This window comes from Lissotriton vulgaris, unplaced genomic scaffold (assembly GCF_964263255.1).
Source record: "Lissotriton vulgaris unplaced genomic scaffold, aLisVul1.2 SCAFFOLD_314, whole genome shotgun sequence".
Lineage (NCBI taxonomy): Eukaryota > Metazoa > Chordata > Amphibia > Caudata > Salamandridae > Lissotriton > Lissotriton vulgaris.
In genome coordinates, this window is record NW_028252733.1 from 1,603,166 (window position 1) to 1,619,008 (window position 15,843).

A 15,843-nucleotide genomic window follows, 5' to 3' on the forward strand; every position below is an offset into this window, starting at 1 on the left:
CAAGACGTATTGCATTTGCACACACACACCCACACAAGAGCCCCCCCCACACACACACACACAAGAGCCCCCCACACACACCACACAAGAGCCCCCCACACACACACACAAGAGCCCCCCACACACACCACACAAGAGCCCCCCACACACACCACACAAGAGCCCCCCACACACACACGCAAGAGCCCCCCACACACACGCAAGAGCCCCCCACACACACGCAAGAGCCCCCCACACACACACGCAAGAGCCCCCCACACACATACGCAAGAGCCCCCACACACACGCAAGAGCCCCCCCCCCACACACACACGCAAAGAGCCCCACACACACGCAAAGAGCCCCAAACACACGCAAAGAGCCCCACACACACGCAAAGAGCCCCACACACACGCAAAGAGCCCCACACACACGCAAAGAGCCCCACACACACGCAAAGAGCCCCACACACATGCAAAGAGCCCCACACACATGCAAAGAGCCCCACACAGAGGTCAGGGGTGGCACAGAAGCAGAGTTTCACCAGCTGAGGCTCGCATGAAGCCTCTAGCATGAAATAGAGGGAGGGTAAGGGAGAAGTGATGAAAGAGAGGAGGTAAACAATGAAGGGAGAGCTCCATACGTGGGGCGGGGGATCGAACTTGGCCAGAGGTGGAGGAGGTGTACCCCAGATTCGAGTGACTGCCCCTTCCAGCAATCTCGGAAGCTCTTTTCATGAGAATTTGTTTGAAAAAGCAGGTGGAGCAAGTTGTTCCAAGGGGAATAGCTGTTTTTATTATTACTGCTGATAAGTTATCTGTGCCGCCTGCTCTTGTAAGTTTTAGCATCTCATCCTACTCAAATTGTAAGAGTCACACGTTCTGCTGTTTTGCTTAAAAATTGTGGATGTTGAATAAAAGGAGCGGTTGTGAGTACCAAACCATTCAGAAGGAGTTAACAGAGAAAAAGACGCTTGTTTATGATAGTGAGAGAAGTAGTTGTATTACATGGGATGTAGGTGTAGAGGTAAAAGACTTTACTTCTGGCAGTGTTACCACACATTCCATGTATCAGCCTGATATTCAAATTCCTGAATGTGTCACTGTAAATTATATGAATTCATCTCAAACTCACACAGAGTCAAGTTACCAGGAAGCGAGTGATGAGGTTGAAGAATCAGTGATCTTAACACTAATGTTTCTAATTCTTCTACTTCTGATTCCACTGGCAATGGTACTAGAAGGATAACTGTGTTGCCTGTAAAATACAATTATTATTTGTATTAGGTGATACTGTGTATTCTCCTTTTTCACTGTATCGCTTTTGTTTTTACAGCTTGGTTTGAACATTTCTTATCTTATGGTGTATGTATTCTCACTCTCTTGTTTTGTTAAGAAAGGGAGATATATTGGGGCTTTGTATTATTCATATGCAGGTGTTCCTTATGTGCACGTGTCTTCTTACATGTTTACTTTTGGATGTGGATTCTGTTGCCCTGGTTGCTGCTGTTGGTCCATCTGACATCCCAACTTGATGATAGGCCAGGACAGCAGCGTTTCGAGAGGCTCCTGTCTGCTCTTCGTGGGCGTTATTATTGGACAACTCTCGACCACACAAATAAACCTTGGCAAAGCAACGTGCGGGTCCGAGTCCTGGAAAGGCAGAGGCATTGCAGCTCAGGAGTGGGTATCTCAGCAGAGCAGTGTGTGGGTCCCAGTACTGGAGCAGTCGCGGCGCTTGGGCTGGTCTGAGAGGCACTAACAGAGCTGTTTGGGACACATTACTTCGCCAGCAAAGGGTGGTGCAAGGAAACAGCAATGTGCGGGTCCTACTCCTTTGACAAGGTCAGGACTGAGGTGGTTCACTTGTTTAGAGTTTTCTAAACATGTTGAAAAATGATTGACCCAACAGGTACAGCCACATCTTACAGCCAGTGGCCCGAAAACTCAAATGTGCACCCTAGCATCATCCTAGTGTCAGAGCTGATTATACTAGTTGAACAGTCAAGTTGTTTCTTCCGCCGAAGGAGGCCGCAGATAGCAGTAGCATGTTTCCACCACAGGAAGAGGCATATCAAGTTGTGTCTTATTTAGGCATCAAACACTCCTCTATGAAAGTCTGCTATTTGAAGGGGGCAGACAAACGCTATATTTTGAAGGAGTGGTTTGATTGCGGCAATTAAGGAATCTGGAATTTAATGAGAAGGAATAACACCACAGGCCTCACACATTCTACCATCTCCAGAGCAGCCGCAGCAGGCAAGAGCAGTGGAGCCAGCTGGGGGGATTTCGAGAGAGGACTACAAGGGGAAATTAAATAAATAATTAATTTTCCCTCTTGGTCGTCTCTCCAAATCCCTCCCCTACCCCCCTTCCCCCTCTTACCTGCAGCGGCTGCTTCAGAGACTCAACTATTTCTGGATGTTCAGCAACACACATCAAAATTCCTAAAAACTCTATTATGTCGCAGCAGATAGGTTTTTAACCAGCAGTTTGTATTTATTTATTTTATAGGAATAAAAATGCAGTACGGAGGCATGGTATTGCTTTAAACATGGTGCAGTGGACGCCACTGGGAATAGACATGATGTGTTGGAGAGAGGGTGAGACTAGACACAGCAATGCATACCTACTACTTTACAAGTGGTCAGAATTTTAAGGCTGACCTTGAATTCACATGGAACCTGTTGTATGAAGTACACCCAGCACCGACAAAGACCCAACCAATGGAAGCACTGTTAAAAAGCCAGGATGTAAATATCATGTGTGGTCTACCCAGAAGAAAGAGCCACACAATCCTAGGAGGTATTATTAACCAACATGAGAAAATACACCCTGTGAAGGTCCTATCAGAAGCAGCAATTCCTGGAGCTTGGAAGAGTGGCGAGGTGTGGCGTTACGACCTAAGATGGAGGCTGCAATCTAAATTCACTCCATGTCATGCTGCTTAAATCCTAAAGAAACCTGTCAGTGCGTTGTATACCACCACTGGTGCAGGCAATGTCAAGTCATCAGAGAAGTCGTATACCCAGTTGATTATCTTCTAGGGACCCAGGGAGGCTCCGCAAACTGATGAGAACACAGATGAGGCTGAATCTCTGAAGTGTCTCCAAAGGCTGCAGGGATACATGATAGGGCTAGCCATTAATATACGGGTAGGTGAGGTACACCTGACCCATGCTGAGAAAGTGGGACCTTAAAGGAGGAGGCACCCAACTAGGCCTGGTCTTACAGCAAGTACAACAAAAGGTGGATCCCTGCAGGCCGAATTCAATCACTGTCTAACAGAGTGGTGAGGCCAGCTGAGGTGCATGAGAGGGGTGGCAGAGTGACCCACACTGAAGGACGACAGTCAGGGTCCCTTGTTTACTAGTGTGCTTACCGCGTGGCTCATGCTGGGCGAGTCGGGCTTCCCTCCTCCGCTCTCGGCTGGCAGCAACTCAAGCACGCACCCCGATCCGCCGCCAATGCTGCTGGAGGAGCCCGGGAGGAGGCGCGGCTTCTCCCCCTCCCATGGAGTCCCGATGGCTGAGCCTGGCCGCCATACTTCTTGTGGGCCGCCGTCTTCCTTCTTCCCCCGGGCGGCGGGGGGGGGGGGGGCGGGCACTTCCGGCCGGCCGCGCTAGGATTGGCCGGCCGGCTGAAGAAACCCTCGAGCAGGCCCTGGGTCCTAGTGCCTCCCACAGGGCTCGTGGCTCATGCTGGGCGAGTCGGGCTTCCCTCCTCCGCTCTCGGGGGGCGGGCGGTAGAGGACGAGGGGGGCGGGAAAGGACACGGACGTCGGGAGGGAGGCGGGAAACGTGGGGACGGCGGGAGGAGGGACACAAGGCAGGACAGCAGCAAGCACTCTCGGGGGGCGGGCGGGAGAGGACGAGGGGGGCAGGAAAGGACACGGACGTCGGGAGGGAGGCGGGAAACGTGGGGACGGCGGGAGGAGGGACACAAGGCAGGACAGCAGCAAGCACGGCCCGGCCGGAGGAGACTCGGGGGCGTTCCCGGCGTCGCGTGACGTCGGCAAAAGCCAAAGAATCTCGGGAACGCCCCCGTGTCTGGTCCGGCATTGATGGACAGGCCCCTCGTCCAATGGCTAGGCTCCATTTATGGAGCTAGCCAATGGGAAGGGGGGCGTGTTCCAGAGTGCCTTACTGTACTCAATAGATTTCTCTGGAGGAGGAGCCTAACGGCTCCGCCCCCCAGCGAAACCTAAAAATGGGTCTGTTTTATTGTCCTCACTACCCGCCACTGGTTTTATCGACACTGACACTGAATTATTAGTTAATGAGTCGATTAACTTACTGGATAGCCAGCCCTTGGAAGTGAATGTGGTTGTGCTCACACCAAATACCTTACCCAAGACAGACGCGAATGGGCTATCCTCAACTCCACATGCAAATAGTCCAAGTACATTGGAGGGAGATGTTCTGCCCTCCAGTGAAAATACCCCGTAATAGGGCCAAAATACTGACACCCTTCCAAAAAATCTATGGTCCACCACCGAATAAAAAACAGCGGAAAAGGGGGGACCCGTTACAACCCAAGTTGAGCTGCTGTGATTTTGGCAAAAAGACGAACAATGTTGTTAAGGAACCCTGTACTCCACAAATAGACACCGAGGGGATCCATAAATCATCTTCATCTTCAGCCTTGCCAAATCTGCCGACAGACAAGGAGGACAGTATGGACACTAGTGTGGTTGTTAATGTACCAATTGAGAACAAGGGCCCTGTGACATTACTTGATATAGAGAGTTTGATTAAATCTTACTCAGCAAGTATTTTGGAGAGGTTGATGGAAGTGGAATGTAGGCTGTGTAAAATTGAGCATGCATTGGGAAGCAAGGACGTTGTAAATAACACCGGTTCAAACAATGTAACCAATACGTTTCCAAACAATGCATCAAAAAATACACCAACCCCAGCTCAACCTCCCAAACCTATTCCTACTCCCATTTCTATCCCTCCCTCAACTGCATCTACCTCCAAATCTATCGGGAACACGGTGATAGCGACTGTCCAACACCACCCACCCCCTAAACCTCGCCCACAAAAAACCTCCGACCAACCATCGTCAAATGTCACAAATAAAACCACTGGTAACATATCCAATCCACTTTTGGGGAAACCAACAAGGGAGGTGGGGGATACTAGACATACCTGGGGGAAACCTAGAAGGACCCCTCTGCCTGAACTTCCACCAGAGGCAGTACCCTATGTGGTAGTCCTAACAGGGGTGCCTGTGCTTGGACATAATAAGAGGGAGGGTTTCGCCCAATTAAAAAATAAGATTATGCATTGGCTGAGTATATATAGGCCAATTGCAAACCATATGAATGGTGAAATTGCCCATGTTCGTCGTCTTCAATGGTTGGGGGGTAGACCTAAAGACATCGATGGTGACGTGGTGGTGGTGAATTTTAGGGACCCTAATGCTGTGCAATTCATATTGAACTGGCAGACAGGTAATTTAATTTTAATTTAATTTAAGGTATTTATAGAGCGCGTAATCACCCGTGAGTATCTCAGCGCTATACCAAGTAGCCGGGCAGGGACACAGGACAGGAAATTAAGAGGGTTTGGGGAAGAGGAGGGTTTTGAGTGTTTTTCTGAAACGGAGATGGTTGGATTCCGTTCTCAGTTCCCGGGGCAGCGCATTCCACTGCTTGGCTGTATGCACCGAGAATCGGCGTCCTCCTGCCCGGGCCTTCTTCACTCTCGGTACCACTAAAAAGTTTTCGTGGTCCGATCTCAGTGCTCTGGCCGGTCTGTAGGGGGTGATGCAGTTTTTAAGGATTGGAGGGCCTTTATCGTGCAGCGTTTTGTGGGCCAGACAGAGCGCCTTGAACACCACTCTTTCCCTGACCGGGAGCCAGTGGAGCTTCGTCAAGGCGGGTTTCGCAGATGTTCTGGCCGGTGTGCCCGTGAGCATCCGGGCAGCGGCGTTCTGAATTTTCTGGAGAGTGTGAAAAGTGGCTTCTGGGGCTCCCAAGTAAATGGCATTACTATAGTCCAGCCTGGACACAATCAGGCCCTGGATCAGTAGTTTCCGAGAGTTAAAAGGCAGCAGGGGGAGAACTTTCCTGCATGCCCTGAGAAGGCCGAAGCAGACACCAGCCGTCTTTTTTGCTTGTGTCTTAAAAGTGAGGTCTTTCTCCAGCCATACTCCCAGGCTCTTCACCTCAGTTTTGGGAGAAGGTGGTTCACCGAGACAAGCCGGCCAGATGTTAGGGGGGAGGGAAAGATCTCTGTGCCCCAGGAGTAGGATCTCCGTTTTAGACCCATTGAGTTTGAGGGCTGAGTCATTCATCCACTGATGTATTTTGGTGAGACAGCCGTGAAGGTCCGAGGGGTCTTGCTTCGGGTGGGAAAGCGTAACCACCAGCTGTGTGTCGTCAGCGTAGCTGATGGTGGTTACTCCAAATGGGGTAACCACTTCCTCCAGTGTGGCCATATACACGTTGAATAACGTGGGGCTAAGTGACGAGCCCTGGGGCACGCCACACTGGAGGGGGATGGTAGGGGAGCGGCTGTCACTTTCCCAGACTTGGAAGGAACGTTGGTCGAGAAATGACGTCAACCACTCGAGAGCTTTGTCCCTCACTCCGATCTTCCCCAGAGGTAGCTCTAATAACATAATAATCCCTAAACCACTAACATATTTTTATCCAAGGTCAGTGGTGTTTCCATCCCAGCACCATCCGCCCCAGTATCAACCATTACAGCATATACCCCAAACCCAGCCAAATAACCATCTCATTGCACAGAATGCTGGGAGCAATCAATATGCTCTGTATCCCCCTTTACTACAGAACGCAAACAATATGCATTATGTTCCCTGCCCCGTGGTAGTCCCAGACTCTATGGGATGGAATTACGTATCGGCTAAAACATACAATTCCCAGAAAGGAAGGATGGATCACCTAAAACCCTTCACACCTCTAGAAACCTTTAATAGGTTCGACATCTTTAGCGGTCTAGATGATTGCGACTGATGTTATTTGATTCGGGGGGTGAGGGGTCAGATACAAGGAGTTTTGGTGATGTGGGCATTGTCAATATGCCTGACTTATTGGTTAATACTGTGTCTTCTTGTTTGGGTAAAACTGTACCTCACGACGTAAATGTATCCCATGATGTAAATATTCTAGAAGAGCAGGTACTACCCACAACCATTTTGTGTAACAACTCATCCCTAGAGGTAATGCCCTTGGTAATACAACCTGTGCTTCCCATTAACTATGAAGAGACGCCCAGGGCTTTTTCTGAGAGGCCACTTGCTCTTGAGATGCCGATTAAAATGGTCTGTTGGAATATAGCTGGAGTTGTAAAGAACTTGAAGGACCCGGAGTGGGCAAACTATATAGAGTCCTTTGATCTCTGTTTCTTTCAGGAAACCTGGGCAGTGGAGACGCCCCATAGGGTGGGCTATAAGACTTATGGAATTGGTGCGACACCTTCTAGAAGTGGAAGGCCGTCAGGGGGTCTTTTGATGTGGGTGAAAATAAACTTAAGGGTAAAAATTGAGGAGATACCCACAAATTCTGTAGATATATTAGCCTTAAAAGCCACAGGTTGCAACGGGAAGAACTTATTTCTTGTAAATGTCTATAATAGGCCCCTAACCTCTTCAGGAGAATCACCAACCATTGCAAAATTAGATTGTTTCTTGAGTAGATTAGATCTTAGGGAGGACTTTGTTATCCTGGCTGGCGATTTAAATTGTAACTTTGAGCCAGTTTTGGGTCTTAGCGAAATCTTTGATGAGGAAGATCAGGCAAACAAAATCCCTATTCTGGAGAATGTAAAATCGGTTAAATGTTCAACACTAGGTCTACAACTGATTAATTTATGTACGGAACACTCTCTTAGGGCTTGTAACGGACGGTTACCATCCGATAGCTCTAAGAAACCAACATTTACCAGGAACAATTATAAAAACAACCTAGATTTTGTGATTGCTTCTATTCCCCTCTGGCCACATCTCTTGGACCTTGAAATAATGGAACGGTTTGAAAGCGATCACTTCCCCTTAAACTTGACGTTAGATGGCTCACTGTTTAACGATATAGTCCAGCAACTTCCATCCGAGGAAAGTGGTGCTGATAATTCTGAGATCCATATTAGCAACAATAGAAGATCTCTGAAATGGCCATTTATACTGGACCACAGTGACATTCTTAGTGAAATATATTCACTTTTTGCTGGGACTTTTGGACCTCACTTAGCCACAATGTTTGAGGATGAAACCAAAATGTCATTCTTGCCAATACACCAGAAGTTTTTTGCTGACCTAAGATTACTAGTCACCAAAATGCCCAAAAAAACCCAGCAGAAGACTCAGAATTTGTCCCACAGTAAGCCATGGTATGACAGATCCTGCAGAGAGTTAAAGAGGGAATTATTAATTGCAATAAAGACCAAATCTCCAATAGATGTAAAAAGAGCAAGGAATAATTATAAATCTGTCCAAAGGGCCTCAAAGATAGCATGGGAGGAAGACAAATGGGCCGATTTGTTGCTAGCCGCCAGATCGCGAGATAATGTGGCTTTCTGGAGGCTGGTCGCAAATGGGGAACCATGTAGGTAGGGTGGTCAAAGACGTTTTCTTGGATGAGCAAACTTGGGTCACCCACTTTACGAATTTATACAAAAAATATGATGACCCACATATGGACACGAGTGTGGCAAACTACGAACCCCCAGCAGACCACCTGGTTTTTACTTTAGGGGAAACAGAGCTGGCAATAACCCAAATCAAATCTGGGAAAGCCCCAGGTTTGGACAAGATCCCGGGGGACCTATACAAGCATGACCTAGGAGTATGGGCACCTTATATTAACTACTTGTGCAATACATTGTCTTGCACTTTAGAATTCCCTGAAAGCTGGAAGGGTGCGGAAATTGTTTTAATTTTTAAAAAAGGAGACAGGATGGACCCATGTAATTATCGGCCAATAAGTCTAATGGACATTTTACAGAAAATCTACTCACAACACATTTTATTACGCGTGAGTAACTGGCTAGATGAAAATACAATTCTAACTAAATTCCAAGCCGGATTCAGATCAAAAGTCAGCACAATAGATCAGATCTTTAGATTCTGCTGCCTCTATTGGAAGTACGTAGTGATTAAAAGGTGCCATTTATATGTTGCCTTTGTTGATTTAAGGGCAGCATTTGATCTGGTGCCTCGCAATCTCTTATGGAAAACCTTGAGTGCAGCAGGCATGCCAAACAATCTTGTCGTTCAGATTAAAGAATTACACGAAGGGAATTTTGCGAGAATTAGATGGGGCCCAAATGGTGAATTAACCCAAAAAATACCCATCGAACGTGGAGTCCGTCAGGGCTGCGTCCTGGCTCCTACGCTCTTCTCCCTTTTTGTAAACGATATTCCCTCTTTTTTAGAGAGATGTAAAAATGACTCTCCTAAACTGAACGGTGAAAAGGTGACATCCTTACTATTTGCTGATGATACCATTTTGATTTCCCAAACGAAAAATGGCTTACAGACATTATTAGACACCTTTAGTGAATATTGTAGCCAAAAGGGGTTGGAGATCAATGGGAAGAAGACCAAATGCATGGCCCTAAATCCAATTAAACCGGATAAGGGCTGTCTAACATTAAAAGGAGTAAAGTTGGAATCAGTGCCTCATTTTTCTTATTTAGGGGTGACCCTGGATTCAAACTTTACTTGGAAAGCCCAAATGGATAAAAGTAAATTAATCTTTGCCCAGAATGCTAAACCAATTCTTAGGGAGCAAAGCCTGAGCACCAGCAAAGTGGTGACCCCAGTGATGGAATTATTTAAATTCAAGGTCCAATCATCAGTCCTCTATGGTGCAGAAATATGGGGTCCTGGGTCCAGGGAGACTTTAAGAGTCCTAGACAATAACTTTATGCGTAGTTTGGTAAGGGTCCCGAGAGGCACCCCACTAGTACCCTTGGAACTGGACCTAAACTTTAAAAGAACTGACCACCAAGTCCTGATTCGACCTTTAATGCTGTGGGTTAGATTATGGCATGTCCCAGAACTCCAAGATTATAGAGACGGGCTGAAAGAAATCATGATACTTGACAGTCAGACTGCCATCCCATGGCTAAGGCACATTAAGACTTGGATGAGCAATATAGGACTGAAACATTTTTGGGAGAACCCGAGCAATTACCTGTCAATCCCAAACTAATTCTAAAAAGGGCCTTTTGGAGTTTCATATTAAATAGGACTGGAAGTAACACAACTAGTGGGACCTTAGTTGCAAAGTTCCTAAATTTTAAGGACGAACCCTCTTATGAGATTTGTATGGATGAAATAGAGCCCCCACTTGCCAAAACTTTATTTTTAAAGTTCAGATATGGAAATTTATTAATCAAAACTACCTTGGCTCGTTGGGCTAGGAACCGTGATTTATCGTCCCCAGTAATGGACGAAATTTGTCCTATGTGTGATCATAACCAGATTGAAAACGAGCAACGCATCCTCCTTTTCTGCCCTCTTTATGCTCAGGCAAGAAAGAGATGGATTAAACCAATATGCCTACTTTTAGGCTTGAGGTCATGTTCACAGGCTCTGAGAATCCTAACAACAAATACATCTCAACAGATAATATTTAGTGTCAGTAGATTTTTACTTTCTATCTTTTATCAAAGGAAAAAAATGGGGCATCAATTGTAACTGAACTGATTTGCTTGGAATTGACATGATGGTCCATCCTATGATTTATGAATGTATTGTTTCCGCTCCAATTTTCTTCCAACTTGAATTGTACTTTTTAACTAATGTTTTTTTAGCAGTGATATGTTTTATTTATTAATGAAATGTAATGTAAAGTATGCATTGTTCTTTTATGGCATCTATGCCGAAATAAAGATTTTGAATTGAAATTGAACTGTAGCGACATACGGGACAGGCGTGTGGGGCTACGAAAACACAGAAGCCCTGCAAATGGTCGAAAACAGATTCCTGAGGTATCTTCTTACAGTCCCTCAGGGTAGTGCAACGTATTCATGCCACTTGGAATTGGGCCTCTCTTATTTGGACGATATTATTAAAAAACAACCACTTCTCCTGTGGCAACGTTTATGAACATCAGATAGAACCACCTTTTCCCAAGGGTTTATCTTGGATTGCATTTCCCTGAAAAATGCTAACAAGATTGGATGGTTGCGGTATATAAAAGCCTTTTTGTATGACATTGGCTTGGGAAAATATTTCAACTCACCCTCCCTAATCTACCAGATATCCAGAAAAGCATTCCTGCGCAGTGTTTAATACATCTAGACGACCTGCGATTAGCCAAAGAAGCCACTACATCATCAACTGTGCACAGCTTGGCTATACAGACCCCTTTTTCTATTCAACCCTATCTAACCTTTAATACCATTAGTTATGAGAGATTTCTGTTGATAAGGGTTAGACTAAATCTCTTTAATCGATTGGTTACCTTCCCGAAAAGAAATGACTGGACAACAGCATTACCAACCTGTCCATGTGATGATCTCTCTACTCAGGCTACTATTCACACAATTTTATTTTGCAAGTTTTATTGTGAACCCAGAAAGTCCTGGATCATCCCGGTATTAAAACATATGGGAATTAGGAGATGCTACCCTGCAATGTTATCCTTACAGTTTTTGGAGGAGGATTGGTTAGTAAAGATTGTAATTACATTTTTAAAATGTATTGTTTGCCATAGATTAAATCTGGAATAGAGCACCATCCACCTGCCTAGGACCTTAACAATCTGTAAGTAATTATTCAATTATGCCTTTTTTAATTCAGATTCTTCCATTATTTACAAAAAAGCTCTTTTAACATACATTTTATTATATAATAGTTTTTTAACTTATGGAATCTTTCTTATGTGATGTTATAAGAAAAATCTTTTTAAACTGTACTTTTATGGTTTTGTAAACAATGAAAACCGAATAAAGTTAATTTTGATTTGATTTGATTTGAATGGACACTAATTACATTTTTGAAAGGTGTGTCCTTAATGTCACAGCACCCTTACCCCTTCCTTTTAAGTCTCATAAAGTGTCTCTAGTCTTGGGGCTCTCCCCTAAACTTGTCCTAAATGGTCACAATCGCTGTACTTTCCTCCTTCAGCCCTAGCACCCTCACCATATCTATTTTTAAGCAATTGAAGAAAAAACATTATGAAAGAGTACTGGAAACAACACAAACATGAAGAAAACTGGAAATTACGATGCTGGATCTATGGCTCAGTAGACTAATGTATCTACTTCAGGAATGTGTGTTTGACCTCATGGACACAGGTTCATATCCCCGTGGGTCCACTCAGCCTTTCATTCTTCCGAGGTTGATAAAATGAGTACCTTTGGGTATAAATGAGCACCTGTATGTAAAAGTCAAAATATCCTCAAAGGTGAAAGCTGCTGTTTAAATATACATGTTAAGTTATTTAAACAGATACCCTGAGTTAAACAAGGGTTTTCTACAGTAGTTTATACACGTGCCATCTTTTATTAAAAAACTGTTGTCACAGGGGTTGATATGTTGTGGTTTTTTTAATCCACTTGCAAACAGTTTTCTACCAGTTCATTTAATTTGTTCTTCCATATATTTATCATGTAACCTTTAGTTTTTGAAACAAATTAAGAAAAAACTGTGTGAAGGACCAGAGGGCGCACTCCTTTCTGCATATTCATGTATATTTTTTTAATGGGTGGGAGTGTACATGGGTATGAAATGTCTTTTTTTTTGTCCTATATACTAACATACAGAGAAAGAGGTTCACACTGCATACTGCTAACTATTCTCTGCTTGGCGGAAAAAAGCAAGTACAAACGTCCTTTTGATGAACGGTTACACTGCATATATGTAAACCCTTCACATTTAAGCATGCCTAAAGAATTACCAAAGTGAGTGGTTCTACAAATCTGCGAGTATTTCAGCTTCCTATGACTATGTGTAGACTTTTGGGGAGAATTAAAAAGAAAATACGCCAAAGGTCGGAGTAACTCTACAGTCCTTTGAATCCAGCCAATCTTCTCCATGACTGAGGTTGCCTGTCAAACGCGCTGCACTTTTGGGCCAAATGCGACACAACAGAGGAGTGCACATTTCCCATCGTGAAAAGGGCCAATCCAATTCCGAAGCAATCTTAAGACAGTTTGTAGAAATGTGGAAAACCGAAAGGCAGGAAGGGCTGGTGGCTGGTTAAGATTCGACCGAGAAATGGCCTTGACGGAGGGGTGAAGCTCTGACTTCACGAAACAAACTACAGAAAAGCTCCTCCAAATCCTGGTTCAATCCAGATCTCAACAATGAGCATCGCGCACTCAGATCTACGGAACGCATTTGGCGACAAAACCCCTCCACCCTTAACCTCTCTCTCCTCAGATCCGCTAGATCCAACTACAAAAAACACATTCTCAACGCCCAGACATCCTTCTTCCGCTCACAACTCGATCAGACCTAGGGAACTTTTTAGCACTGTGAAAAATCAAACTTCTTCTGCTTCCCCCAAGGTGATCGCATCCACTGAGAGATGTGAGGAAATTGCCAACGCATTCGTTGAAAAAATCTCCAAAAAAGATCAATCCTTCGCCCTAACTCCCCCCAACCATTTACCCTCATTAGACATCCCCTCTAATTCTGCCTTACCCTATACTCTCCCTCTTGACTCCTTATCTCTCCCTCTTCTCGTCCCCAATCTTGAACCCGACACCATCATACTGGAACTAAAAAATAACGCTTCTTGGCACGACTTCCATCTGGTCACTGAACTTGAAGTCCTAAACGTCATTTCCAGACTAAAACCATCTTCCCACACTAATGATTCTCTCCCATCAAACCTTGTCCAAGAACTGAAAAATATCATTATCCCCTACTGGACCTCCATCATCAACCCCTCCTTTGCCTCTGGTTGTGTCGCCGGCCTCCCTCCAAATGGGACAAATCACTCCCATCCTCAAAAACCCTGCTGGTGACTCCAGTTACCTAAATAACCTTTGTCCTATCTCTAACCTTCCTATACTCTCAAAATCCCTTGAAAAATGCGCCCAGTTACAACTTGATAAACACATTGATTCATTCAATAATTTAGACCCGGACCAATCAGGCTTCAGAAAGGGCTGTAGTACAGAAACAGCAATGCTTAACATAATTGATGACATCCAACACGCCCTGGACAAAGGCGATTCCTCCCTTCTCATTCTCCTTGATCTCTCCGCTGCTTTTGAAACTGTAAATCACTCAACACTACTTAACAAATTTAAAGATCGTTATGGCCTCAATGGCTCAGCCCTTAAATGGCTCACCTCCTTTTTACAACACAGAACGCAGCAAATTAGAATCCGGGATTGCCTCTTTAAACCTATGCCCATCTCCCTTGGTGTCCCTCAAGGCTCTATCCTCATCCCCTCTTTATTTCATCTCTTCATGGAACCCCTCACCCTCATCCTTAAACAAGCAGGAATCAACTACCACCTTTATGCTGATGACACCCAACTTTACTGTAAAATTCAATCCCACTCAGATATTCTTCACCTCAATGATACCTTGAGTAAAATTCAATCCTGGTTCGACCTTAACCACCTCAAACTCAACCCCCAAAAAACCAAAATCATTTTCTTCTCCCCCAAGAACAACGCGCTCCCCATTCTAGCCTGGATCTCAGACCTTACTGCACTCAACTGCTCTCTCACCATATCCAACTCTGTTAAATCACACGGTTTTAGCATTGACCTGAAGCTGTCTCTTATCCCGCACATAAAAAACTCAGCCAAAAGCGCCCTCTACACACTCCATCACTTAAAGAAAATAAAACCCTTCATTCCTGCTGACGACTTTAAATTTGTCGTCCAATCACTGGTTCTGTCAAAATTCGAATATGGGAACGCCATCCTCACCGGAACTCCAAAGCCCACCTCGCCCCTATCAAGTTGGTTCTTAATCTGGCAGCTAGGCTTATTAGTGACCTTAAACGATGTGATCATATCTCCCCCGCTCTTAAAGCCCTCAAGTGGCTGCCCATTGTTATTATTATTATTATTATTAAACGGTTTTGTACAGCGCAGGGGAGAGAGGGATTTTTCAGTCCCATCAACATTATCTCCGTTTTTGAACCATTCAGCTTTAATGCTGAGTTCCCCATCCAAGAGTAGACTTTGGAAAGGCAAGAGTGTAGCACCTGGGAATTGTCCGTGGATTGGGAGAGGGCGAACACCAGCTGGGTGTCGTCGGCGTAGCTCACAATCTTGATGTTAAATGGAGCCACCACATCCTCCAGGGGGGCCATGTACACATTAAATAATGTGGGACTCAGGGAGGAGCCCTGAGGCACACCACAATGGAGGTGGGTGGATGCCGATCATGCGCCCCCTTCCCAGACCTGGAAGGATCTTTCGCTGAGAAATGACCTGAGCTAGTTCAGCGCTGTCCCCCTCACTCCGGCATCTGACAGTCGCTGGAGTAACACCCGATGGTTGACAGTGTCGAACGCTGCACTAAGGTCCAGGAGGATCACTGCCACTGATTCTCCTGAATCCAAAATGCAGCGTGCCTCCTCCGTGACTGCCAGCAAGGCGGTGTCAGTACCTTGGCCCGGGGCCTCATACAAGACAGCATGCATTACGCAGAAAGCCCTTCATCAATGCTCCCCGCAGTACCTCACTGACAAACTTCACATAGCCGGCAACTCTAGATCACTGAGAAGCACCAACACCCTCGCTCTTGTAACTCCTCTATTAAACAAGAAACCACACAATCCCGCTCCTTCTCCGGAAATGCTCCGATCATCTGGAACTCGCTCCCCAAAGATCTTCGTTGCATGCCCTCCTACACCAGCTTAGAAAAATACCTCACAATTCTCCTGCTGAACAAATATTGGGGCCCTTAA

The 15,843-nt window shown here is 45.4% G+C and overlaps 1 protein-coding gene across 1 annotated transcript; it reads left to right on the plus strand.

The window, feature by feature from the left end:
- The first annotated feature begins 6,965 nt into the window (after window positions 1-6,965).
- Window positions 6,966-8,561, plus strand: LOC147662049 (uncharacterized). Its single transcript, XM_086951154.1, has one exon. The coding sequence runs from the start codon at window positions 6,966-6,968 to the stop codon at window positions 8,559-8,561; it is 1,596 nt and encodes a 531-aa protein (XP_086807280.1).
- Window positions 8,562-15,843: the final 7,282 nt, after the last annotated feature.